Consider the following 26,433-nt stretch of genomic DNA (forward strand, 5'->3'; position numbering starts at 1 on the left):
CTTGTCAGCACATGTAAACAGAAACGTAGGCTCCAACCAGCAGGGTTTGCTGTGCATGAGGAAAGATCGAATCTGCCTGTTTGTAGTGCGGGGTATACATTCGTCCGATCTGTCACGCATACAATACGTGAGATCGACTTCGACAGCAAGTATCAAACAAGCACCCCAAGGCAGATCCGGAAAAGCATTCAACGCAGTCCGTTGCTCAGGGAGATTTGCCATCCTCCACCACTTCCTTCGGTCACCACTTCTCTTACTTACCTTTCAGTCTCATCAACCTCCATCCATCTTTCATCATCCACACCATTCACCATCTTGCTGTGCTTCGATACCAAAGCATCTCGAATCGACAGTGCCTTTTTATCATATCCACCAGGTGAGTAACCCAGCATTGCGCTGGTGATGGTTCATAGGTTCCCCTGACACATCCCCACTCCCCACCATGAGGCCCCTGCATCTGTGCATCACCAACAAGAGGTCCTGTGGCGTGATAGTTGGGACCCCGCACTTCCATCCAACGCTTGGGGTATCTGGGTTGCTGTGGCACCTAGTGAACCTTGTCGAGGATTGGGTCTGCACATCAACGTCCAACATCTGCCAGGCTCATCCCAATTGCATGGCTTCTTGGCAACTGTGGCACAAGTCCATCATGCTGAGAACCTTGCGATGCGGGGTCCTTCTATCAGACCAATGATGGTTTGATGCCTTTCATGGTACTGGATGTCAACATTGCACCATACATTATTGGAGCATGGACACCGGTTGCTGTGGGCATGGGCAATCTCAACAGCTTCTTGGGGAAATGCCCTAAGAGCCTGTACTCATGGTTAGCCTTGTTGCTATCTGCATTTTGTCTGAACATACCTTGTTTGGACAGCGACCGGTGCGAAACTCCAGCCAACTGCATACTTCAAAGAGATTCCAGATTGCGGATATTGTGTGCTCCTTAGGCTTGGTCCATCACGATTATTTGTTGCGATGCATCTCCTGTCTGTAGAAAAGGCATTCGCAAATACCTTTTCTCATTTCTGTTTCAGAGTTTTGCAGCAATGCGGAACACATTGATCATGTCCAGTCACCCGCCTCACGCCCCATCCATCCAAACATCCTGGGTTCATTTTGTTTGTTATGAACACAATTGCTAATGATATGATCACACACAGGATCTAACGGGAGCGCCCCTCCAACATGCCGACAAAGAAGAAAGCCACCGGCCGCAAGCGCGACCACGAGGCGGACCTTGCTGAGCTTGAAGAGCTCCGGAAGCAAATCGCCGAACGGGACAAGGCTGAAAAGGCCCGCAAGGCTGAAGAGGCTCGCAAGGAGGAAGAGGCCGCCCGCAAGAAGGAAGAGGCTGCCCGCAAGGAGGAAGAGAGCCAGGGCAAGCGGCAAGTCAGCAGTCGACGCCAACGTACACTCGTTCGCTGGGATGGTATGTGGTCTTTTCTTTTTCTCTTTCCCTTTTATTCCCAATCTTGTTTCATCTTTTCATTTCGGGAGGTCATGGGGGTGTTGTCAAATCCAGCAATATCCAGGAACATCTATGGATAGATGGACTGTTGTCACACTGACTTGCATTCATGTGAAAAACTTGCCATTGAATTATGCTGACAATTGACTGAAACAGTGGACACCGATATTCGACTTCTACTGGCCATCCAGTATGCCTGCAATAAGGTCACAGTCAAGATTCCTTGGAAGGAGGTCGCAGAAACCATGGGAACGAAGTTCACGGAGGGTGCAATTGTCCAGCATTTGTCGAAGCTGCGCACCAAACGGGAGGAGCAGGATAAGCCCAACCCGCCTCCACTGAAGCGTGCAGGAAACGGTTATCACAAGAACGACACAAACGGCAAGAAAGAAGCGCTGCCTGCTGCAAAGGATGACGCTGCACCAAGCACTCGTAATGGAAGACGCCGTCGCCGTAATCCATCCGATGAGGATTCCGAAGACAGTGTGTACACCCTCAAGAAGAAGCAGTTTAAGAAGAACAAGAAGGACAAGGTCTTCGTTGCCCCTAAGCTGCGTACCAAGCGCGAAGAAACCGACAGCGATGACTCGCAAAAGCTCGTCTGTGTCGGAGCAGATTGGCTTCGTGACTTCACCGAAGGCGATGACCGTGCGAATGACGACGAATCAACTACTTCCGAAGAGAAGACTACTGAGGAGAACGAGAACTCAACTGAAAGCAGCGAGTCAACTACTCAAGCCGCCAAGAAGTCTCAGGCCAACAAGAAGTCAAAGATTGTGAAACTCCACGTGGATCCCGTGCGCATGGCTCTTCTTGACGCCAAACTTCGTGACTCTGCAACTTCCCGCGAGCCTGTCACCCCAACCAACCCACCGCGCGTGGTGACCAACATGGCACCCATTCGTTCCTCTTACTACCCTTACATGCCATCCAACTCTACTTCCGCTTTCTCTCCTGAGGCACCTCCCCCATTCTCAACCCGTGGATCTTCCATCCAATTCCCCTCGAATGGGCCAAGCCCATTTGACTATGACAACCGGTTCCCCCCTGCAACTTCTGGGGCTGTTCCCCGTGCCGCTCCAAGCCCTGTCTCGGCTGGAGTGTCTGGTTTGGATGAAATGAACACTGTGGCTTATTCGCAGTTTGACATGGCTCCCGAAATGCAATATGCGGACCAGTATATCGGTCAAGACACTTTCCCTCTGACCGGCTACCTGGAGACCAGTGGCTTTGAGAACCAGTTCCTTTCCGACAGTGAACTGTTTGATAAGCTTCCGGGAGTCGAGCCACCGCGCTACCTTGGGTACGAGGGTGAGGACGTCAAGGAATTTTAATTTCCTGGTTCGTCATGATTCCTGGTTCCGCTGATGCTGTTCCATGATTTTCCCCGGTGCTTCCTAATGCTTTTCTTTGTTTTTTGCTTTTTCTTGCTTTTTTTGACTTTGCTCTGCGTTTGCTTTTCTTTGTTTTTCGCTTTTCCCGCTGGTTGATTGGGGGAGATGGGTGAGCCCCTGGTCAACGGGTGCACCTCCGGATAATTGATCTTGCGTGATATGGAGTCACGTCTTATCCGGAGGTGCACCCCAGCGCCTCTTTCATGCGTTGCTCGTTGGCCCCCTACGGGGGGCCCAGTAGTTAGTTACTTTAATAAGAGCATATCGCACAAATATTTCTTTTAAAAGTATTTCGTAGGTCATAGAGAGACTGCTCATTAATGCATTGCAATCCAATAGGGATATCAGAATAAAGTGATATGGAAATTATTGCAATATCCCTGGATTGATCTTTGATTGTAAGAGCGTTTAGAGGGAGCGTGCATTGTGACCATTACTCTATGTGGACTTAGGTGCATTTTTAGCGTCACTCTTCAAGCAGTAAATTATTGATATATAGTGGTAGGATTGAATTTATGACAGAAGAAGCGAACGTGCAATCAAATCGACTACGCCGAGCCATCATTCTCCCCCACTTCTCTCCCTTCGTAGGTCCGAGGCGGCTCTGAAGGAGTGGACCGTGAAAACAATCCTGTCATGAAATTCCGGACTTTCTCCATTCCCATTATTGTAGCTTTCATGCTCTAGATAACCTCGAGATTCTCATTCTTCGGCCAAGGCACAGTAATCCGCAAAATGACACGCAAGCATACCATCGACGTGCTTACAGCGACGGCGAGCGACCTGCATAATTTACTGGACTCGGGAGAGGTATCCAGTGTGGAGCTGGTGGGTTTATACTTGGACCAGATTTCCAGACATAATAGACAGGGCCTCATGCTCAATGCAATGATCTCGACTGCGTCTGCGGATCGTGCCCTCAAAGAAGGGAGGGAGTTGGATACTGAAAGGGCACAAAAGGGGCCTAGGTCGAAGCTGCGTGGAATCCCGATTATTTTGAAGGTGAGATGAGATGATTTATTCTAGCGACACTCAAACCTTGGTTCAAACCATGATGCCTAATTTCTACAACTCAGGATCTGATTTGCATCCCAAATTTTGACTTGGAGACAACGGCTGGATCATTGGCCTTGAAAGGGCTTAACGCTGCTGAAGATGCCCCTATCGCAACACTTCTTCGAGAGGCTGGATGTATCGTGATTGGGAAGTCAAATCTCTCGGTGCGTGGTCAGATAGCGAGAAATATGTCCACTCGGCATCATGGAATTGACATGGTCTAGGAATGGGGGAATTCCAAGGGATTCGGGGTGACAAGTGGTTGGTCTGCTATTGGTGGCCAGGTGATATTGTACAAGCATCGTAGTCTCGGACGGAGACCGATTTCGAGTAGACTCATTCGCCTTATGTGAAAGGAGGAGTCGATCCCGGAGACACGTGGATGGGCCATAGTGTGAATAATGACCTATTCTGAGTCGAACGAGGCTGAAGTAGACTTATGAACAAAGACCCCAGCCGGATCATCCTCCGGGTCAGCCGTTGCAACCGCAGCTGGCTTTGCCTCTTTGACGATCAGATCCGAAGCAGATGGGCCAATCGTTCAACCAGCAATTCGAGCTGGGGCCTATAGCTTGAAGGGGACGGTTGGTGACGTGATTATGAAAGGCACACAGCCTGGAGGTGCAGCCTTTGACAGTGCCGGTCCAATTGGCAAATCTGCTGAGGATTGTGCCGATGTGATGGATATTCTCTTACCAGGTCGGGACTTTGGTTCACATCTCACCAAGTCTTGGAATGGGATTCGCATTTCCTGTCTAGACTACGAGACTTGGCAATTTCCCGACTCTGTTTGTGAAAAGACACCTGCCTTCGATACACAACATGTAAGTATCCGATCACTATCGAGGACAGCAACTGACAATCTATAGGAGCTAAAAATGCTGGAGGCTCTCAAGAAAGTTGAATCCCTTGGAGCCCAGGTCACCTACGACGCCTCCCTCATGAGCCTTCCTGAAATCACCGAGAAGTACAAAACTGTTACTATGGGGGAGATTGGAAGTAAGTTACTTGGATCCCTCTAACCCTTGGCTCCAGAAATAATTGACCCCATTCTAGGACATCAGCTTGCATTCGTCATTTCAAGATTTTTAGGGTTATTCAATAATCCTCAATCACGGACATTACAGGACCTGGTGACGTTTAATAAAGAGCACGTAGCTGAAGAGCTTCCACCAGGTATGGATTGTTCAAAGTTCATGTTCTTCAAATACTCACTTCATACACTGGTATAGACCAACCCAGCCAGCAAGTGTTGGAAAATGGCTTGAACGATAATATGACCGATGAGAAATACCACAGTGGATTGGCGCACCTTCGACAGAGCGTTCGGCATGCTGTTAATCTTTGTTTGGAGGAATCCAACGTGGATGTTATCATGGCATCTGGGGAAACACTGCTTCCTTGTATTGCGGCGTGTGCAGGCTATCCCATTGGCAGTGTCCCACTCGGCTTCTCTACTTACAACAGAAGGCCTTTTGGGATGGAAATAATGTCCCGAAAGGGCGAGAAGGAAAAGATTTTCCAAGTAATGTCGGCCTGGGAAGCGACGTTCCCAGAGGCCAGGCAGCCCCCGCCTCTTTTGGTCAACTAGGCCACCAATTTCTAGACTCATTATATAGAAACTATCTATAGCCCCATCAAGCTTCATGATAATGGAGATTTTGAATAGGGTTTTAGACTCAAACTGCATAAAATACGACGGTCAAGAGAATGCGTGCATTCATAGCTCTTCGTGATATTAATTAAGCTTTGTCCTGAAATCACGTTGGTCAATCAAATCACCAATGAAATAAGTCCCTTGTGTGTCGAGTATACACAGTATGCACAGTCCTACAGTCTAAGGAACAATCACCCAAATAGAATATTAGCCCACTGCATTACCTTTCCAGTAGTGGTTCTTTTTACCACGCCTTATAACTAAACTACTAAGCAACATGAACCGTTAGTGTCATACCTCATTTCATGAAGTATGACTTGGGTACCATGCCCAGCCCCATACCCAGATACCCGGCACGGCACTAACCGAGGCAGCATACTCCGTACCCGGCGACATACCAAGCATCATACCTAGCACCAAGCCAGGCAGAATATATATGTATATATTTTTTCTGATTGAAATGTAAATTATTTTATTTTCTCAACCAAAATATAACTGTGATAAAAAGGAATACCCTGACAATGCTATATAATATGCTATAATACCCAGATCTGCAATATTTCGACAGCCGATTTAACTCCGCTCTTCCGGCTCACGTGATGGTTCTAGCTGTTTCTGCCGCCAAGCTCTGGGGATGAAGGAAGCGCCTGGAAAATTTTCGAGACTTTGGCTTCATCTCTCCCCCAGCTTTCTCCATCTCTTTCTTTTTCCCACCTCCACACCCTTTATTTCTCCTGGGTTGTTGTATTTCTCTCTTCTTTTAATTCTTTTAATCTCGTTGTTCCTAGCCATGCAGCGCGCTCTCTCTACCCGGACCTCCGTCCTCTCGGCCGCTTCCAAGCGTGCCCCTTTCTGTCGCTCGACTTTGAACCTCCAGCAGCAGCGTTTTGCTCACAAGGTGCGTTGGATTGGCAATTACCTGCAGCATCATCTTGCTCTTCCATTGCCCCCGTTTTCCGCCGATTCCGAGGCGTTAAATCGTTCCCCTTGCTAACAGCAACCAGGAGATCAAGTTCGGCGTCGAAGCCCGTGCCAGTCTTCTTAAGGGTGTTGATACTCTTGCTAAGGCTGTCACTTCCACACTCGGTCCCAAGGGTCGCAATGTCCTCATCGACTCCCCCTACGGCTCCCCCAAGATCACCAAGGGTAAGATTCCCTTCAAGACAGACACATGGTGATTCGCAAAAAGACTAATCATTCCCCAGACGGTGTAAGTGTCGCTCGTGCCATCCAGCTTCAGGACAAGTTCGAGAACCTCGGTGCCCGCCTCATCCAGGATGTTGCCTCCAAGACCAACGAGGTTGCTGGTGACGGTACCACTACCGCCACTGTCCTCTCCCGCGCCATCTTCTCCGAGACCGTCAAGAACGTTGCCGCCGGCTGCAACCCCATGGATCTGCGCCGCGGTATCCAGGCTGCCGTCGAGGCCGCTGTGGAATACCTCCAAGCCAACGCCCGCCCCATCACCACCGGTGAGGAGATCGCCCAGGTCGCCACTATCTCCGCCAACGGCGACACCCACGTCGGCAAGCTCATCTCCACCGCCATGGAGCGTGTTGGCAAGGAGGGTGTCATTACCGTCAAGGAGGGCAAGACCCTGGATGATGAGCTCGAGGTCACCGAGGGTATGCGCTTCGACCGTGGCTACACCTCCCCTTACTTCATCACCGACCCCAAGTCCCAGAAGGTCGAGTTCGAGAAGCCCCTGATCCTGCTCTCCGAGAAGAAGATCTCCGCTGTCCAGGACATTCTCCCCGCCCTTGAGGCCTCCACCACTCTCCGCCGCCCTCTCGTCATCATTGCCGAGGACATCGAGGGTGAGGCTCTCGCCGTCTGCATTCTGAACAAGCTCCGTGGTCAGCTCCAGGTCGCCGCCGTCAAGGCCCCCGGCTTCGGTGACAACCGCAAGAGCATCCTTGGTGATCTCGCTGTTCTCACCAACGGTACTGTCTTCACTGATGAGCTCGACATCAAGCTCGAGAAGCTCACCCCCGAGATGCTCGGCTCCACCGGTGCCATCACCATCACCAAGGAGGACACCATCATCCTCAACGGCGAGGGTAGCAAGGACAACATCACCCAGCGCTGCGAGCAGATCCGCGGTGTCATGGCTGACCCCACTACCTCCGAGTACGAGAAGGAGAAGCTGCAGGAGCGTCTCGCCAAGCTCTCCGGTGGTGTCGCTGTCATCAAGGTCGGTGGTTCCTCCGAGGTTGAGGTCGGTGAGAAGAAGGACCGTGTTGTGGACGCCCTCAACGCCACCCGCGCTGCCGTTGAGGAGGGTATCCTCCCCGGTGGTGGTACCGCTCTGCTCAAGGCCTCCGCCAACGGTCTCGGTGGTGTCAAGCCCGCCAACTTCGATCAGCAGCTCGGTGTCAGCATCGTCAAGAGCGCTATCTGCCGCCCTGCCCGCACCATTGTTGAGAACGCCGGTCTCGAGGGCTCCGTCATTGTCGGCAAGCTGACCGACGAGTACGCCAAGGACTTCAACCGCGGATACGACAGTGCCACCAGCCAGTACGTCGACATGATCGCCGCCGGTATCGTTGATCCCCTCAAGGTTGTCCGCACCGCTCTGGTTGACGCCAGCGGTGTCGCCTCCCTCCTCGGTACTACCGAGGTCGCCATTGTCGATGCTCCCGAGGAGAAGGGCCCTGCCCCTCCTGCTGGTGGCATGGGTGGTATGGGCGGTATGGGTGGCATGGGCGGCGGCATGTTCTAAAGCCTCTGACCCCCTCCCCTGAAGAATTACCTCGAGCGCTTCTCTTTGCATCGTAGCCTGTTCTGATATACGGATATTTGTGTAATGTCTTTTCTTTGTGTCCCTTTTTGGTGTTTATCTTTTTTTCTCCCATGTTTCTTTCCATACCTGTATTCTTTTGGACTTGTTCTGATCTCTCTCCTCCTCTCTCTCTACCTGGGACTTGACAAAAAAAAACGTTCCACTGTACTATATCATGTATTCCAATGAAGTCCTATCTGATACAGCCTACCGAGTTATTTGTTTTTTAATTTTTTAGATTGTGTGGGTTAGGTTCCTGAGGGTCTCCCCCGGAGCTGTCAATTTAGTTTTAGATTTGTGGATCGACCATGTCCCCTCTTTATAGAGTTCCAATGTACGGAGTACTCGGTAGATATATCGAAATGATCTCGGTAAGAGGTACTCCATGGGGTACTCCATACAAACATTCCATATGCTCACATCTAAATTATAGCACAACCGATTGGCCACTCGCCTCGGCTAATTGTGCGGGTTAAGCTATCGAGAAGGTCTAGACTCAAATGACGAATACAATTTTAGACGGGCACTGGAGAATGGCATATGCAATCATATATGACCTTAACAGGGATAAATAATATACTGACATCGTACATATATATGTAGGTACTAAATTAATTTCACCCAAGCCCAATATATAGGCGGGTGGGGAACGGCAAATAACCTGGGGACCTGTACTTTTCTTTCCTCTCTTCATTTCTCTCTCTCTACGGCTCTTTACTCCGCTTATTTCTAGTCCCTTTCCCTCCCGTGTCACCCCATCATTCCGGCATTCCGGTCCTGCATTTCCTTGCATCTTTGCACCTCACTTGGATTCGCTTTCTGAAGTGAGCTATCGTCGTGGAATACTTTGGCTATCGGGAATGCATACGGCGCTTGCGGGGAACACATCGTGTTGGCACTTCCGTCGCCGGTCACCATACGTACAGTCATGACAATCTCTCTCATACCGCAGTCTGTTGTTAACTTGCCTCTAGAGTGACTGCACGACCTAAAAAGCCCTGAGCCGATTTCAATCGACAATAGACCGTGATTGCCGCCCAATGGCTGCTATGGTAGATACCGCTCGGCAAGCCCTGGTGAGCGATGCAGATCTCATGCAAGCACGAGCAGCTCTCCAGCACCAACAGAGCCCAGAAGTCTCCGTTCCCCGTGAATTTATCTCTCTAATCGTCGACGAACTGATCTACCGCCGCGAGTCGCATTCTTTCATCGCGGAAATCGAACACGAACGCTCAAACCTTCGGAAGGAACTCCTTAAACACATCCACATCAATGAGGCATTTCAGAAAGAACTGCGGGAGATCGGGGAGATCATCACCCAGGTTGCCCATGGAGATCTTTCACAACGGGCCCGGATGCACCCCCTCGAGATGTCACCTGACATCGCTACCTTCAAGCAGACGATCAATACCATGATGGATCAGTTGCAAGTTTTCAGTCAAGAGGTGTCCAAGGTGGCCAGGGAGGTCGGCACGGAGGGTGTGTTAGGTGGACAGGCGAAGATCGAAGGCATTCAGGGAATTTGGCATGAATTAACCGTCAACGTGAATGCCATGGCCAACAATCTGACCACGCAGGTCCGCGATATCACCACCGTCACGACTGCAGTTGCCAAGGGTGATTTGCAGCGTAAGGTGCAGGCGGATTGTAAGGGTGAGATCTTGTTGTTGAAGAATATCATCAATTCGATGGTCGATCAACTACGGGAATTTGCATTCGAGGTTAGCCGTGTAGCCCGCGAAGTCGGGTCAGATGGCGTACTCGGCGGTCAGGCCGTTGTGCACGGTGTTGAGGGTACCTGGAAGAACCTTACGGACAACGTCAATCGTATGGCATCGAATCTTACGCAGCAGGTCCGCGAAATTGCCGATGTGACGACGGCCGTTGCCCGTGGTGATCTTACGAAGAAGGTGACCGCGGACGTGAAGGGCGAGATTTTGGATTTGAAGCTTACGATAAATGCCATGGTTGATCGGCTGAATCAGTTCGCGTTCGAGGTCAGCCGAGTCGCGCGTGAAGTAGGAACAGACGGCACTCTAGGTGGACAAGCGCAGGTTGAAAACGTCGAAGGTCGTTGGCGTGATTTGACCGATAACGTCAATACCATGGCCCAAAACCTAACTCTCCAAGTCAGGCAAATCTCCAACGTCACTCAAGCTATCGCACGCGGCGATCTTAGTACTAAAATCGAGGTTCATGCCCAGGGTGAGATCTTGACTCTCAAAGAAACAATCAATAGCATGATGGATGGGCTGGGAGAATTTGCCGGGGAAGTTAAAGGCGTGGCGAGGGACGTGGGTGTTCGGGGTAAACTTGGCGGCCAAGCCAACGTTGCCGGATCTCATGGAATTTGGAGGTCGATCAGTGAAGATGTCAACACGATGGCGGACAATCTGACCTCCCAAGTTCGTGCCTTTGGTGAGATTACCGAGGCAGCGATGAGTGGAGATTTCACAAAATTGATTACTGTGTCCGCCTCTGGAGAAATGGACGACTTGAAACAAAAGATCAATAAGATGATCTCGAGTCTGCGCGATAGCATTCAGCGCAATACCGCTGCTCGTGAAGCAGCCGAGCTGGCGAATCGGAGTAAATCGGAATTTTTGGCTAACATGAGGTATGTTAATTCCTACTCGGTTTCACTGGCTTCCAATCTTGTCTTGTACTAACCAGGATCTAGCCATGAGATCAGAACCCCGATGAATGGTATAATTGGGCTGTCGAGCTTGGCACTCGACACTGACGACCTCCAAGCCCCCGTGAGAGAGACTCTGAAGATGGTACACAATCTTGCCATTTCTCTCTTGACCATCATTGACGACATCCTTGATATCTCCAAGATCGAGGCTAACCATATGATAATCGAGAAGACGCCGTTCAGTCTTGGCGCAACAGTATTCAGTGTACTGAAAGCCCTCTCAGTGGAAACCAACGAGAAGGCATTGGGTTTAGTCTACACGGTAGATGGAGAAGTACCAGACTATCTGATAGGAGACGCATATCGCCTACGGCAGGTCATGTTGAATCTAGTCGGCAATGCCATCAAGTTCACAGACCACGGCGAGATCAGAGTAACAGTAAAGCATGCACAGGACGACAAGTGCGCTTCCGACGAAACAGCGTTCCAATTCTCTGTCTCAGATCCTGGAATTGGAATCGACGAAAGCAAACTTGGATTGATCTTTGACAAGTTCCAACAAGCTGATGGATCGATGACCCGTCGCTTTGGCGGGACAGGTTTAGGCCTCGCAATCTCAAAAAGGCTTGTTTCCCTCATGGGCGGTGATATATGGGTGACCTCAAACATGGGAGAAGGCAGCACATTCTCATTTACATGTCGAGTGAAACTAGCTCAGCCGCCGTCTAGCTTTGCAGAGCAGCTTGCCCCCCACCGCGGCCGACGCGTTCTCTTCTTTGACCACGGTCTTGCGCGCGACTTCCCAATAGCCTCGGTGCTCATTGAGCTCGGCTTAAACCCAGTCATTGTAAAAGAGGAGCAGCTAGAATGTGGCCAGTTTAAAAGTAATTGGGGCTGCACCTTCGACGCAATCCTCATCGAAAACTTGGAGATCGCCGCAAAGCTCCGAGCCTGCCCAGACCTCCAACCCATTCCACTAGTCATCACAGCACACACTGTATCTCTAGCTCTCCGAGCAGCCGGTGAACTCGGAATAGCATCCTACATCACCGTACCCTGTCGACCAATTGATCTATGGAACGGTATTCTCCCTGCGCTCGGCAACCGCGCAACCCGCACCCCATCAGGCTACACGCGCTCGTTGGCAATTCTTCTAGCAGAGGACAATGACGTGAACCAAAAGGTCGCCGTTCGAATTCTTGAAAAGTTCAACCATAACGTCACGGTTGTGGAAAACGGCCTGCAAGCCGTCAAAGAGGTCAAACACCATCGCTACGATGTGGTTCTCATGGACGTCCAGATGCCCGTTATGGGTGGGTTTGAGGCCACGGGGAATATCAGACAGTACGAGAAGATGAATGGACTTCATCGTACGCCGATTATTGCGCTCACTGCGCACGCCATGCTTGGGGATCGAGATAAGTGCATACAGGCCGGCATGGATGATTACTTATCCAAGCCGTTGGATTCCAGTCGCATGATGCAGACTATCTTGAAGTGCTCGGCTATGAATCTTGCCTCGCTGCCTGCTATTGAAGGGTGAAGAAAATTCCGGTTCATTGCCAGCTATCTTACCGTTGGCGCTGCCTCTATATTTTCTTCCAACACTTGTTTACTGTGTATAAGCCTTTGAGGGCTATCCGGTCAAGTCCATTTCCCCCAAATGAGCTTGGAGCCTCATTCCTTCATACCCCCTAAGAGGGCCTAAAGAAATCCCCTGTCCCCCTCTTTCTTTCCTCGCAACCTGCATACGTCTATTGGTTGATTATGAACCCCGAGATTTTGCATTTGAATTTATATGCCTTTGAAATACCCTATGTTCCAGCAGTCTTTTAACGATTTTCTTTTCCAAGGATCGAATTCTTATTTCTTATTTACGGTGTTTGGCTTCTTAGTACGCGAGATGAACTAAAATGGGTGCTTCGGGCGTGCCTTCGGGGGCAAAACCCCCCGGAGTGCCCCCAGGGCCCTCTTAAATCATGCATAACGGTGTTTATGGTGGATCTGCGTTTCTGTTGTTTTCATGGTTACTTATATTCTTCAGTACACGAACATGTATGTGCTATTATTCCCAGGACCCTCTTTGTTCCCTGAGACGAGAGATATATAGTCTCTATCCCCTCCACCCTTAGAGCCTGCGAAGTTACGGGATAAAGCATAAGCTGCTGCATTTATGCTCAAAATCAATAGTTACATACATTTGCGAATATGTTGCTATACTATATGCATACTCCAAAAGAGAAAAATCAAGATATAAAATACAAGATGCAGGGGGTATCAAACAGCCACCAAAAACACAAAACCATACCAAAAACAAGAATATCCAAATTAAACCTCCCCACGATTTCTCCGATTCAACCCAGATTTCATCTGATACTTCTCCTTCTTAACCCCCCTCCCCCCAGAAACCGGACCCCCCTGCCACCGCTGCCAGATATCGTCATCACGCTGCATATTCCTCCTCCCATAACCCAGGTACTCATCGAAGCGTTTCCTAAGCTCAGAGTCTTCAGGCACAACATGAACATGAATTCTACTTGTAGCAGAATCCCAGAAGTATGATTTAACCGGATGCAAGACGAATTCTTTCAGTAATCCTGCGCCGATCTTGTGCGTTTTCGATACGATATCGCGTAGTGTATCACTAAAGGCTATGAAAAGGGAGAGGAAGATGATTGCGAAGGAAGCCGGGGCTGGAAAATGTTAGTTGTTGTATTGATATAGTGTTTTGGGACGAAACAGACCTGCTATCTGGAACATTTCCCCTAGGGTTGGGTTTGTCTGTTCGCCGCTCCATTCTCGGGCGTTGATTCCAAACAAGGAGGTGAAGAACGATAGAGGGAGGAAGCTTGGATTGTCAGAGAAGGTTATCGAGGTTGTTATGGATAGAGCATGTAGACTTACACAACACTGAATATAGTAAAGACCATCACTGCTCGCGATTGCGTTTGAGCAACTTCAGCTTGCCAGCGAGTCATTTTGGCTTCGTCGACATTTGCCTGTTTCTGCTTGAGATCGAGGAGGGTTTCGACCTGACTTGTTAGTAGTTGATAATAGCAAAGCACAGAATATAGCACTCACTGCTTTCTGTGTTAGATGGCTGTTTTCTTTCATATCGTTGATTTGCGAACGATACTCGTCGATCCGCTTTTGTGCTGTCTCGAGAAATAATATGCCATAACCCCCGTTATCGAAGTATTTGACCATACTGTTGATAACAGTGTCTTGTTGCTCAAGCAGCTTTAGAATAGTGGATAGCTCATCTTCGATGTCGCGGAGCTCAAGTAAAACGGAGAGGTCTTCTCGGTTTCGTCGAGCAACCTGCAATTCTTTGTAGTCTTGTTGGGCGGCTGTCATGATCTTGCCATCTGAAGTACGGTCATGATCCGCTGGGCGGTTGGTGAAGCCTCTATTTCGGAAGCGCTTGAATGATTTGGTAACGGATTCGCTCTGATTATGTTAGAATAAGCCACACCAAAAACGGAATAGAAGGGATAAATCTTACCAAGATACTAATTGACTCCTCAAATATCCGCAATACCTGCAGATCATGATGCAGAGTCTTTTCCAGGAGAACAGTGACAGCATGCAGCATAATGAGAGCAGCCAAATCCCCGGCGGTCTCAAACCGCCGCGAGAGATCCCCATTTAACTCATTATAAATGCTGCTATGCAAGTTCGACTGTTCAAAAAGCTTCCCCTCGGAGGTCGTAGCCTCCTGATTCGGAAAGAAAGTAACAACAGTCTTCTTATCCAGAATCCAAAGCCAGAGCTGATCAACCATCAGCACAGTCCCATCCATAAACTCTCCAACATTCTCCTCGTTCTCGGGATCATCCTGTGCTGACTGCAAATACTCTTTAAGCTGCTCGTCAATGCGCGCCGGTCTCCGAGTGCGTTTCCAGAGCATCTGGTCGTCATCACGAGCGATAGTCGACCGCAGATTGGGATACCCGTATTGATCGAGTGTTCGGCGGAGATGAATCGGAGGCTCGGAGCCGAGGTAGGTCCAGATGAGTTGGGCTTCTAGGCTTGCTTTTGAGATTCGGCCTGGGACGGGCCTGGATCGGCCTTGCTTGAGTCGGTCTTCGACTACTTTGCGCCGTAGGATCAGGTTACGGTATGTATCCCAATGGATCTGGGGTGTGTTAGCAGAGCGTGGAAGAGGAATACTTGATTAATAAGAAATACTAACGTAGGGAGCCTAAGAGGAATAGATGTTAGCGTTGATATTGATATGGATGGGTAGAAACGTACATATAGACCGAGCTGAGGGTCCTCAGCAGCATCATCAAGGCCCTGTGGAATATCCATTTGTCTTGAGTGAATACACGCAGGCTTGACGAACCGTGCATGAGGCTCGAGATGACGAGCTCTATTAAACCGGAAATACCAATTTTCGTCATTGATAAATTTCCGAACACTGCAGAAGATAGTCAGCACCATGCAAAGGCGTCCAGTGGAGTTAGGATGCCCTACAAATTAGGCTCTTGCCTATCCTGACACGCTCGGCGGATGACTTGGGATACCCAGCCAGTATGCGTATACGGCACATGGATCCACATCAGTTTCTCAGTATCAGCCTCAGGTCGATCGAAACGTGGAACCGCTCGCGGTATATCCGGTCTGTCGGCATCCTGATTAATACGATCGCGAGTAGACTTGGGTATTGCCAGGAATGGCGATTGTACTGGTTGCGATGTAGAAGAGCTCCTTGTATCTATTAGCTTAGGGGTTCGGCTCAAGCATCGGAGTGTGATTTTCTTACGAAGGTGGCCGTTCAATACTTCCCTGGGAGCTGCTGTCAGAAGCACTCCTATGATGAGATCTTTTGAGTGGAATTAAGCCAAGTGCCTTGGTGAGTGAACTCTTTCGTTTCTGCTCCTCCGGCGGCGGAGGAGTTTCACTTCGTGAGTCATTTAAGTAGCCCTCCCTCTCTGCTTCGGTGATATGGATCTTCGGAGACGGACCGGATGGATCGTCGAAGCTTTGCCTGTAGGGTAGAGGAGCTCGAAGGGGCCTTGGCTTCTCATCAGGGTGGTCATGATGATGGTCATGTGGATCCGAGCCAGGGGCAATGTATGATGACCGAGGACTATCAAAACTGCTGATTGACGAATCGTCCAGGCCACTGGGCTGAACTCGGCCAAGTCTCTCCCGAAGACAAGCTGATGGACCCCGAGAGAGATAGTCTTCCAAGGACACCGTGGTTGACCACAGCTTGAGCGGTGTTTCCTCACTGAGGCCCAGTGCAGTATCCTCAAAGAAGCCGTTAATTTGAACCATGACTTTCTGTTCTACGTCCAATGGCGTATCCTCACGCTTTGAGATTTCAACAGCGGTATCGACGGCATCACCAAGCTCCTGCAGAAATCTATCTCGTGTGGACTGTTGGTTGTGGAAAGTTGCCGTTCCCGTATGGTCTGTTGCCATGGGTAGTTCCAGTTCATGCTCAATATTCAACAACCCCGACCGAATCGAAGTGATGGGAACATGGAACTCGAGTATATTATTCGTCTCAGGGTCAACTACATGCATAGTGGAATCCACAGTTTCGAGAAAAGACCAGACCTTCATATCGGCCGAAAGGGTCTTGAACTGGTTGGATAGATGCCATAGTCGCTCTTGACGGGGACGCAATTGGTTCCTGAGTGCTGCCGGAGTCTCCTTCTCTAGATGCAGGAGATGGCGAATACTGGCAGCATACTCATCGGCGGAGAGATAAGTGGAGCCTTGGTGGGGTGTTGCGAAGAACGCGATACCATGACAGCTGGTTAAGATCGACTGGCTTGGCTCTCGTGATGCCAAGGCTAGAGCTGCTTTAACGACGAGACCGCCAGTACTATGGCAAATGAGAAAGATGGGACGTCGACTTGGCTGATGATATTTTTAGTAAATCATTCAGGGTTATGTACGAAAACAGAAGATGATAACATACCTCATGTTTCCGCTCACTACGCAGTTGGTTCAATAGTTTTTCACCCAAGGTATCGATTTTATCGTCACCTAGATCTCCGTAGTTATACAGCAGGACTCGTGCTCGAGGAATATGCTGTAGTAGCTCCGTATCAAGCCAGGATGATGTCGCGCCATGCGCTATCCATGTCTTTCTATGATGGGCGCCAATAGGCGGGACGGCGACAATACTGAGCAATAAGTTAGTATCTGAATATGATAACATGGAATATGCACTTACTCAACATTAGTATCTGTTGCGACAGGAATATGCTCGAACCAAGAGTGACTGTGGCCGGTCACGGGTGGCCGCGAAGTCATATTGGCGACTGCAGTTGCAAATCGGACGATTAGAGACTTGGAGAAAATAGCGGGGATCAAGTCAAGAGGCAATCTGACCATTCTTAAATCTCACAAATTAGGGGGCGCACTTCAGCCTCATGTTGGGGTCCGGATGATCGCGCCCCGACACCCTAGTTTGCCCGCTGATAGTCTGCCCTCCGTGTTGTGAGTCAAATGTCGTGCCGTGTGGATTATACAAAAGTACATATATGTATTATATATGCTAGATATTATGATATAACCAGAGAGAGAGATTTCCATTAATGTATATACATAGAAACACCCAAATTCCAAATGCAAATGCAACCACTCTATAACTCGGCTCATGCGGTATCATCAGAAACGCCATAACAAAAATAAAAGTGGGGAGAGACAGCGCATATGCATTATAATTGTACAAAAGGGGAGATTATGCGTCCGAGTGTCGTCGTTCGTTGACCTCGCGGGCCATGCGCTTTCCAAGCTCATAGGTTGAGATCATGATGGCGCAGGCCGGGGCAACTTTTAAACATCGTGCCGTCCAACCACGGAATAGACCAGCGGTACCTTCTTCACGGAAGATGTGCATGAGGAATTTTGGTAAAGATAATTGTTCTGGCGCCAAGATGCCGGGGGGTAGGGCCGTGCGGGGGGCGGCGCCAGTGAGAGGGACATCGTCCAAATGTCGGAAAACTTGCTGGCGCGTCTTGCCAACATCGAACGGAGTAGTAACAAGCGCCGCTAAGGAACCCGAAACACCTCCGGAGATGAAGCTGTCGAGGAAAGCTTGGAGACTTGATTCTTCGAGCTCGTGGTCCGAGCCCGAAAGATGAGGGGCTTTCTGGCGCGCCGCGATCAGCGCCTTTCGCACCTCCTCGTATCCCCACCAGTAGAGTCCGGAGAAAGGAACATCGCGCCACATGGTAAGAGTGAACCCTCGCCAGAGTGAGCTATATCCCTTTGCCTGTGTCATATGGTACAAATCCTGTACAGTGGCTTTGAAATGGCCCGCGCCCGTCCCCGGAGTTGCCTGGAGACGCGTCCGGAACATCTCCAGCGGACTGGTTGCCGCTGCCGCCGCGACGCGAGCCAAGGATCCAGCTATCAAGGGCGCATATCCCTCAGACACGCGCTGCTTGATGGGACTTCGCTCATCTGTGCGCAGCCAGTCATAACCAGCAAAGTAGATGACATTGGCCGGGATTCCCATCATTAGGGTCGGGCTCAACCCTCGCCACAGTGTCAAAGTTCCTTCATTGCGCGCAATCTTCCGTAGCCCGTCGAGAGTGGATGTGAATGTTCGCCGCTGTGTTTCTTCGACCGCGCAATCGATCGCCGGGTGTGGATGTGTTCCGACCACGGTCGCCTGAGATCCTAGCATGCACATCTGGGCATCGTTTCCGACCCAGAATACTTCGCGACAACAGGATGTGATACCGAGGTTTGGAGGGAGGTTTTTCAAGGTTTGGGTGGTGTGTGAGGTAAAGGGTGAAGTGTTGTGGACCTGGGATTGTGACTGTAAACGGACTCGTACGACATCCAAGGGTGTCACTACAAGCTGTTAGTGCTGGGGATTCCAAGGATCGGGAGCACTTCCGACGTACCTAGAAGACCTGTTAAGACATTTCCGGCGGTCGCAGACACCATCCGCTGTCCAGGAGTAATGTTATCTGTCGGGACAGGGCTCTTGGGTGCAGGAGGAGAGTCTGTCGCCGATGTAGTGGCCATTGTAGAATCTTCAAACTGTGCCGTCCATGACGTCCCTAGAGAGGCGTTTGAGTCTGTGCCGAACTGATTGCCAGTGGCGTCGCCTGAAGCAAATTCCACGTTCGGCATTCAATCAATTCGATGTGAAAAACAGTCCAGAGTTCTCCGCGCCTGTGTTGAAAGAAAAAAGGATGCGTCACCGGGAAAAGGAAGTTTTTCGGGGTTTCGCGGGTGGCGGTGGGCGGAGATAAGCGTTTTGGGGGAGATTTTGATGATTTGGGGAGATTTGGAGGGGTTGAGGGCACTGGAGGGACGTGACTTTAGCAACTTCTAGTATTATCTGCCTGTAATGAGTTTAGTTCTATGACAATTTAATCTGGCGATTTCTTTTCTAGGCCCTTTTTCCCACTGGGCTTATCAATCTGATCTGATCTCCGAGGTCGGACATGAGGCAAAACAGGCTACTTCGGCTCGACCAAAGGGAAGATCGATAGTGGACCTTGTGTAGTGGGGTGTCTGTAGATTTTAAAGGGTTGGAGTATCCATCTTTCATGAATTAATTAATAGGTGTGAATAGGTGTCCACGGGTGTATGTTAGGTCTCAAAATTGAAGTATAAAAACCGAGCCCGAGCATAGCCGACTATAACCCCATATACTACAGGATACATTTGACTTGCTCTATTATTCTATAGAGCATAGACACCATCCCTAAGCTAGCCTAACCTGCATGCTCGTTTGCCTTTCTTTGGCTTATCATATACCCTAGACTTTAAACTGTACACGTGTGGCCATTTTCTCCGTCGAAATGTGCAGTGGGTGAAAGCCGAGTGAACTTAGTATGGTCCATTTGAGCTCCAACTTTCTTATGAAAAGTAGCCTTGAATTCCACCCTTCCTTTGACTCCAATTGGCATTCGGAAGTAATCATAGTTCAAGCCATTCGTGTCGCAGCAGCTCTGCAGCTGATTTTCGGTGTGCCGGGTCAATTTTAAGCATACCCTGAAGGAAGTCGATGAAGATGGGAATTTCAGCGTCAGGCATGTCATTGGGTTTAAGAAAAGGCCTTTCTGAGCCGTTTATAAGTCTGTCGAGACTCGTCGGTGCCAGATCCGAAATCCGAAGAAGAGAACCTAAGTAGAATTAGTAAAAAGAAATCACGGAGATAGGATATCGACAATCTTTTTCTTTTTCCAAAAAGCAAGGAATTACCATTCGTGTTAAAGAACTCTGCAGTCTTGCTTCCTTTCTGCAGAAGCTCAGGTGGGAAATCACCCAGTATCTCGATTGTCCTTGCGAGCCGGTCATCATCAACCGTCCACGTAAAAGTCTGGCTCCTCCGTTGTCTGCTGTGGAGTAGGAGATCTTGATGTTTGAGAAACAGGTCCAAAGTATTTTGCGAGCCACGATTGAGAATTTACCCGACTCAAAGCCTTTTTGAAAGCAATGGTCATCTTGAAATCTTGTCTGCAGATGGTGTAGCACCAATCTTTTGGGCGGCCTCTCAGACTAAATACAACATATAAATCATTAAGGGGAACGCGAACCCTTATAAGTTCCTCGACGCGACAATCATGTGTCGTTATAGTCAGCTTTGCTCCTGTTGATCGCGTGGATGTATGGGGATTCCGTGTCCCGTTTCTCGTCCAACTTGTGTTCGCTATCCCACCCTAAGGAGTAAGAACAGACATATGCTATCCTCTTCTCTAGATATGATCTTAGGACGAGTGGAATTCGTATTATGGGTATAGATCATTAATTTATTATTAACAAAAATAGTCGGCCATTAAAATGCGGCCTCGTGATGTCTTTTGGATGCTCTTTTTAGATACCCTTTTTAGGTGTATACAAAGGCAGTCAAAAAAAAAGAAAAAGAAAAAACATATTCTACGCAAGAGTCTTTCTACGTATAACCTTTTAATTTTCTGCCTGGCAAAAATCCAGTTGGCGCGATGGCATCTAAAACCTGCCGTACGAGTCCCCAATTATTCCATTCTGGGCGATTTCGTACTCTGCTATGTCAAACGGCTAACAGTATACAACTCAGTAAGCAACTCTTCTGACTCGACCAAAAGACAGGCTCAACAAACTTCCTATAAGAAGTCAAATTCTTAGGAATAACACCAGGCTTAATAGCACCCACAAGAAGTCAGCTGCCATCCTCTAATCATCTAAGAATACATCAACCAAGTCATCCTGTTGTAGTAGAGTACTACGAGGGATCAAAGTAGAAGAAGGAGTTGTTTGTGAGAACTAATAATTGAGGGTTTAAATACCCTATCCATCAAAAACTATCCAAAGTATGCTCAGTCTGCATGACAAACAATGCCTGCATGTTCAACACATCCCATAGCGCATAACCCTCCCCGACAAAGAAAGATAAAAATACTCCTGAACCGTCAACAAAAAGAAAGGGCCCTGAAAGAGCAATCCAAACTAGTCATCATCGATGATTTGGCATGTCGTTGTGGAACTGCCCATGTGGTAAATGGAAAAGAAAACGGAAGACCGCATAACTTCGGGGTTGAAAATTACAGATGTGAACGTGTTCGCTGTATATGTATTACAGTATTATTAGCTATTGGTCCCTCCAGGTAATAACATGCGCACTTTCATGTATGACAATCAATGGGTTCCTCGACCAACTCCAAAATTGCCTCAAATGTTACATCATATATTTCCTTTACAGCCATCATGTTGAAGACATATCCCTGAATCTTCGGGGAAAGAGAAGTCGATGGCTCTAGCGTGAAAATTACTTGGCTCGCCTACTGGAGGGGCTAAGCCTGGTTGGGAGCTTAGAGCCTCGCAACATCAACACTTGACTGGACTAACCTACCCAGCGAGATCACCACGGAGCAGGTCAAGTCATACATTGATGCGCCCCCTCCAATTCCCAACGGCCACAGAACAACTGAATCGGATGGAACTCTGCGTTATTGCTGCCCATCTTGGTGGTGCTATTCCGCCTCATCCACGCTACAATCTACTTGAATCTTTCAATCTGTCCTTCATATCGTGGAATTAAATAACGCGCGAATTGCTTCAATGATTTATGATTTTGAGACTTGGAATAAGGTCGACCACAGCACTAGCATTTGTTTATGAATATAATACATCCGACACCTCCATGGCCCACCACAGGGTTCATAAATCAATCCTCATGTTTCTCACAATTCATACAGGGCATATATTCTTTCATTGAGAGGCAGATCTCACACCATTTGAGCAGTCATCAACGAGCAGTTAAACCGAAGGGCCAATAATCCGGTGCACTGTTTGCACCTCCGGGGATAGGCGTTTCAAAGCCGAAGCAAGCTCATCGGCAGCTTGAGCCAGAACATCATCCGTCAGCGGCTCTAGTGCATCCAGGATGAACAAAACCCGCGAGGTATCATCGGTCAAAGCAGTCCGTGGACCCTGTCGCCAATTCCATCGACGGCAAGTGATGCCACTATCATCACACCAAACTGGCTCCCCGGGCGCTGCGAGTTCCGTTTGGGGCTTTCCGCCTGAAAAAGTTTCGAACTCCTCTTTACCAGTAGCGCGGACCAGGAAAGGCGATCCATTGTATTTGTCAAGATCCTCACCTCCGAATGGGATCTGATATTTGACAGAGATAGCATTGTAGATGTCGGCCAGGCGATTGACTCGCGGCAATCCATCCTGCGCGCGTCGAGTCAGAGCCTCAAGGCTGTTTCGTGTCTTTTGGGGTTTGGCTCCAAAGGCTTTGTAGGCCTCGCGCCATGCGGCGATGTGTGAGAGTTCGGTAACGGGACAATTGGACAATTTGTCCTTGATGGAGTTTTCAGCCTCTTTCAAAAGGGCCTCGCTGAAATCATCGCTTGGGCCGGGAGGAATACCCTCTACCACCATCAAGAGGGCGCGATAATCCGGTCGGAGTTGGAAGATTTCTGGAGCTACATGCGCAGCCTGCAATAGCTTTTGTGCCACTTGCGTCCCACTCATGACTGAGGATGAAGTAAATGTGCTGAAGATGTGGCTAAATGTTGCGAACTGGGTGTAAGACAATAGAATAGGCAAGGAAATATCGGAACAATATAAGAGGGATAGATCCAAAAGAGCGCGGAGGTTAACCTAATATACTAGATCCTAAAGCGAATCAACTGTGATAAAACTTTACGTCGAACTACGACCATCTTCCGAAAATACGTAGAGAGTGATTTGGTGGATTATCACAACCCCTTCGCCCCTCTCCCTTCAAGTTCCTAAGGTGGGAAATAGTGGATACGATGTTGTTATTCCAATGTGCCTTCAGGGCCGTTGTGGCAATACTGACTTCCGAAAAGGGTAGTTGATGGGAGTGGGGTCAATCAAGGGAATACCGATAGCTGATTGGATGGTTCTACAAGCCTCATGAAAATATACTCTTTGCTTTGAATAGCACCTAGGGATAACAAAGGAAGCCTTCAGGGTGAGCTGAGTTTGAGCTTCTTTATGGATATTGCTAAATGTGTTGTATCAGGGTTGAAGGTGAGGGACTATGCCGTAGCACATGGTAAATACCTTCTCCGTAGAAGCGCTCATTCAATTAACTATCTGGTCATCGATTGGTCATATATTATTGGTAACTACTAACGAGAGCTTGTCCCTTCCGATCAATAAATTTGCTCCTCTGTGTCTTCCAACGGGGAAGAGTATGAGAGTTGTAGAACCTAAATTTCCTGCTAAAATCCCAAGTCATGTTCCATAATTCACTGATCTCTGTCCGGGTAAGCGTCGAACAACCCATCGGCAACATGGATGTTACTGAAAGATGCTTCACCCTCTCCGTTCTGGAAGAAGCGAATCTCAGTCGAGTTTTGGTACCAAGGACTATAGTAGAGTTAGTTTAGGTTCGGTGAAAATTGAAAGCGAAAGGATAAAGGAAACATACCGGACCCAGGTAGACAACACAAAGCGAGAGTTGGCGTAAACCTCCAGGACGGAGTTGTCAACAACAACAGTCAGGCTCAGAGTCTCAATGTGCTCGCCAACTTGAACGGAGTGAGAAGTTTGGACATCCCTTGCGGACGCAGAGTTGGACTTGCAGTTAGTCGAGTGATGATCACCCTGCTCGCCCTTTCCACCACAGTTGTGGTCACCGTTTCCAGCGTAACCTCCCTGGCCACCGTGGCCGCCAGGGCCGCCGTGACCACCAGGGCCGCCGTGGTCCCCGTTGCCGCCATTGTTGCCACAGCTGTCGTTGATATCAAACAGACGAAGACGACCAGATTCCGGCGAAGCATCGAGACCGGTAGTGGTATCTGCAGCGGCACTCGTCTGGGAGCGATCGATCATGATCGACTCGTTAGAGAATTGGTAATAGATGGTGGTTGACTCAAACTCATTGGCCAAGATCTGGAAACCGGCTTGCAGGTCAGAAGCACGGCTGTTGAAGTTAATCTCAGCCTCGAGAATAAAGAACTTAGTTTCCGGGGATCGAGTGAAGGGGGTAACACCTGCACTAGTGATGGTTTGGTCTGGTTCGGTGAAGCTAGGGGCAGCAGTCATAGCGTCGTATGTCTCCCGGGCAATCTCGATTCCGAGTGTTTCGAGCTCAACACACTCTCCGGCTGAGTCGGAGTCAGCGGCCACACGCCACGACCCAGTCTCTTTAACGAGATCGTTGTTGACAACGTTGGGGATGGCCTTGATGTACAACTCGCGAGCCGTCAACAGAGTGTTTTGCCATCCTTGCTGCTCAGCTGGGAAGCCAACAACTCCTCCGAAAACATCTCCAGTCAACCAGACGTAGCTGATGAAGCGATCCGGGGCACCGCTTGCAGTAGAGGCCTGGGAAGTTGCGGGTACGACTTTGCCGGCGGCTGCGTAGGAAGCCAAGCCCCAGTCAAAGACACCAACCATATCAGGGCTGAATGTCACGTTTTCACCCTCGGGGATTCCGATCGAGCCTGCTGCCCACAGCTGGGCATGGAGGGAGGAGACTGAGTCCTGAATGGGCTCGTATGAGCTCTCCACGGCAATGGTCAGGAAAGGACTGCCGTTGTAGCTGTATCCCTCTCTGGTGAGACCGAAGACGTTGCTAGTCTCGAAGTTGTAGCCAAAGGTCTTAGACCAATCGCCATTTCCCCATGTTGAGTTGGCAGGCTCATGGTACCACTCACCAAGATACTCCCACTGCTCGAAGTCGGGGCTGGTGTTCTGGTAGAGGAACAGTCCAGGGCCGACGTCATGAACACCACCTGAAATGATGGTGTACCACGTACCCTCGGCACTGCCAAGGGTTTGATCGAGTTCAGCATTTTGGAAAACGAAGGGGTCGCGGAAACCCGTTACATCCACGTCTGCTGGTGGCTCAGGGATAACAGGTGGGATATCCAGCTTGGTGAAGTTCTTTCCGCCGTCGTATGTGACTGCCAGAGATTGTGATTCACTTCCTCGGATATAAGGAAGCGTCCAGTGGATTGGCAATGCCGACACGGAGGTGTATAAAAGTGTCGGTTTGCCATCGACTCCACTAGGGATGACAGAGCCATCGAAAACGGCAAGGGGGTCGTTGGGACCGCCAGCCACGATGGAGTAGTTGCCATTAGGTCTCACGTCGTAATAATGGACAAGGTCATTGGTCAGGACAGCGGCAATTCCGGTACCATTGTGGAGGAACCCAACGTGGAAGGACCCTGTCTCGGGATCAGTGTAGTGTGCACATGGGTCACCGATCTGGCCGTCGGGTGGTAGCACATGGGTATGCGGCCTCCACGTCTCAAACAAAGAGAGTGAGGGGAGAGTCGCGAGATCTGGGGGTGCAGCATTGTAGTCTTGAGCTGTAGCTCCCTCCCAGATCAGGGCCAAAACCGATGCTGCCGTTGTAGCCTTCATGATGATGATGACGAAGCTTTGGTTGGAGAATGGTCGCAAGAAAAGACCAAGTTTTCAAGAATCGGACTGATATTTGTACTTCATAATAGCGGAACAATACTCCCTAACTGATCGTCCAATGTTATTCTCAGAGAAATAATGTACATTCTAACCCCCTAGAAGATCTTATCCTAGGGTACCGTCGAGGAATTTCAATACCAACACAGGAGAAGCCATACATTTAACATGTCGGGGTGAGAAAACAGACTAATGTAGGGGGCACTGATTGTGGAATGCAAACAACGCTGTCTAAGTAGCACCTTCATTCTTCGGAGAAATGAAACAACAAAGCTATACAATCTCGCCAAGACAACAACTATACTTAAATGCAACAGCATGGGCAAAACCAAAAGGAATGCGACCAAATCTCATCCCTTTCAGAACAATTCGAGGGCATTGTCAACTCTACATTGTATTATTTTTTTAGTAGGGTCGTATCAGAGCATTAGTCCACGGAGGTATCGAGGTGCATGGTGCAATTTTTGTTAATGTGTCGTATATGGCCCTTGTATAGCTGAGCATGTAAATAGTAATACAGTGTCTATAATGTGAGAAAGTGTACTATGTAGTACA

At 49.2% G+C, this 26,433-nt stretch overlaps 9 protein-coding genes across 9 annotated transcripts; 4 read left to right on the forward strand and 5 right to left on the reverse strand.

Moving 5' to 3' along the window:
* Positions 1 to 263: 263 nt before the first annotated feature.
* N7455_000080 (uncharacterized protein) lies at positions 264 to 594 on the reverse strand (the record flags this gene model as incomplete). The annotated part of the gene is made up of 2 exons (XM_065603716.1): positions 264 to 396; positions 473 to 594. Coding segments are annotated over 2 exons (255 nt in total), but the record flags the coding sequence as incomplete, so codon positions are not given.
* Positions 595 to 1,188: 594 nt separating this feature from the next.
* On the forward strand, positions 1,189 to 2,805 carry N7455_000081 (uncharacterized protein; the record flags this gene model as incomplete). The annotated part of the gene is made up of 2 exons (XM_040960783.2): positions 1,189 to 1,432; positions 1,628 to 2,805. 2 exons carry the CDS (start codon positions 1,189 to 1,191, stop codon positions 2,803 to 2,805), a joined length of 1,422 nt encoding a protein of 473 aa, XP_040808787.2.
* Positions 2,806 to 3,600: 795 nt separating this feature from the next.
* N7455_000082 (uncharacterized protein) lies at positions 3,601 to 5,512 on the forward strand (the record flags this gene model as incomplete). Its single annotated transcript, XM_065603717.1, has 7 exons — positions 3,601 to 3,867; positions 3,942 to 4,085; positions 4,146 to 4,205; positions 4,371 to 4,745; positions 4,791 to 4,920; positions 4,978 to 5,097; positions 5,154 to 5,512. The coding sequence occupies 7 exons, from the start codon at positions 3,601 to 3,603 to the stop codon at positions 5,510 to 5,512; spliced, it is 1,455 nt and encodes a 484-aa protein (XP_065462208.1).
* An 856-nt stretch (positions 5,513 to 6,368) lies between these two features.
* On the forward strand, positions 6,369 to 8,300 carry hsp60 (chaperone ATPase HSP60; the record flags this gene model as incomplete). Its single annotated transcript, XM_040960772.2, has 3 exons — positions 6,369 to 6,476; positions 6,583 to 6,724; positions 6,784 to 8,300. 3 exons carry the CDS (start codon positions 6,369 to 6,371, stop codon positions 8,298 to 8,300), a joined length of 1,767 nt encoding a protein of 588 aa, XP_040808809.1.
* A 1,100-nt stretch (positions 8,301 to 9,400) lies between these two features.
* N7455_000084 (uncharacterized protein) lies at positions 9,401 to 12,541 on the forward strand (the record flags this gene model as incomplete). The annotated part of the gene is made up of 2 exons (XM_040960804.2): positions 9,401 to 10,977; positions 11,041 to 12,541. 2 exons carry the CDS (start codon positions 9,401 to 9,403, stop codon positions 12,539 to 12,541), a joined length of 3,078 nt encoding a protein of 1,025 aa, XP_040808805.1.
* A 785-nt stretch (positions 12,542 to 13,326) lies between these two features.
* On the reverse strand, positions 13,327 to 17,274 carry N7455_000085 (uncharacterized protein; the record flags this gene model as incomplete). The annotated part of the gene is made up of 11 exons (XM_040960792.2): positions 13,327 to 13,691; positions 13,743 to 13,846; positions 13,903 to 14,030; positions 14,080 to 14,448; positions 14,504 to 15,136; positions 15,194 to 15,202; positions 15,256 to 15,421; positions 15,478 to 15,711; positions 15,767 to 16,875; positions 16,937 to 17,144; positions 17,195 to 17,274. 11 exons carry the CDS (start codon positions 17,272 to 17,274, stop codon positions 13,327 to 13,329), a joined length of 3,405 nt encoding a protein of 1,134 aa, XP_040808789.2.
* A 430-nt stretch (positions 17,275 to 17,704) lies between these two features.
* N7455_000086 (putative mitochondrial carrier protein) lies at positions 17,705 to 19,110 on the reverse strand (the record flags this gene model as incomplete). The annotated part of the gene is made up of 2 exons (XM_040960750.2): positions 17,705 to 18,825; positions 18,879 to 19,110. 2 exons carry the CDS (start codon positions 19,108 to 19,110, stop codon positions 17,705 to 17,707), a joined length of 1,353 nt encoding a protein of 450 aa, XP_040808804.2.
* Positions 19,111 to 22,224: 3,114 nt separating this feature from the next.
* N7455_000087 (B3/B4 domain-containing protein) lies at positions 22,225 to 22,947 on the reverse strand (the record flags this gene model as incomplete). The annotated part of the gene is made up of 1 exon (XM_040960756.2): positions 22,225 to 22,947. One exon carries the CDS (start codon positions 22,945 to 22,947, stop codon positions 22,225 to 22,227), a length of 723 nt encoding a protein of 240 aa, XP_040808762.2.
* Positions 22,948 to 23,693: 746 nt separating this feature from the next.
* On the reverse strand, positions 23,694 to 25,821 carry N7455_000088 (glycoside hydrolase family 32 protein; the record flags this gene model as incomplete). Its single annotated transcript, XM_040960768.2, has 2 exons — positions 23,694 to 23,814; positions 23,876 to 25,821. 2 exons carry the CDS (start codon positions 25,819 to 25,821, stop codon positions 23,694 to 23,696), a joined length of 2,067 nt encoding a protein of 688 aa, XP_040808785.2.
* Between the last annotated feature and the right edge of the window lie 612 nt (positions 25,822 to 26,433).

Source organism: Penicillium solitum, assembly GCF_028829755.1.
Source record: "Penicillium solitum strain IBT 25940 chromosome Unknown utg000001l_segment0_segment0, whole genome shotgun sequence".
Lineage (NCBI taxonomy): Eukaryota > Fungi > Ascomycota > Eurotiomycetes > Eurotiales > Aspergillaceae > Penicillium > Penicillium solitum.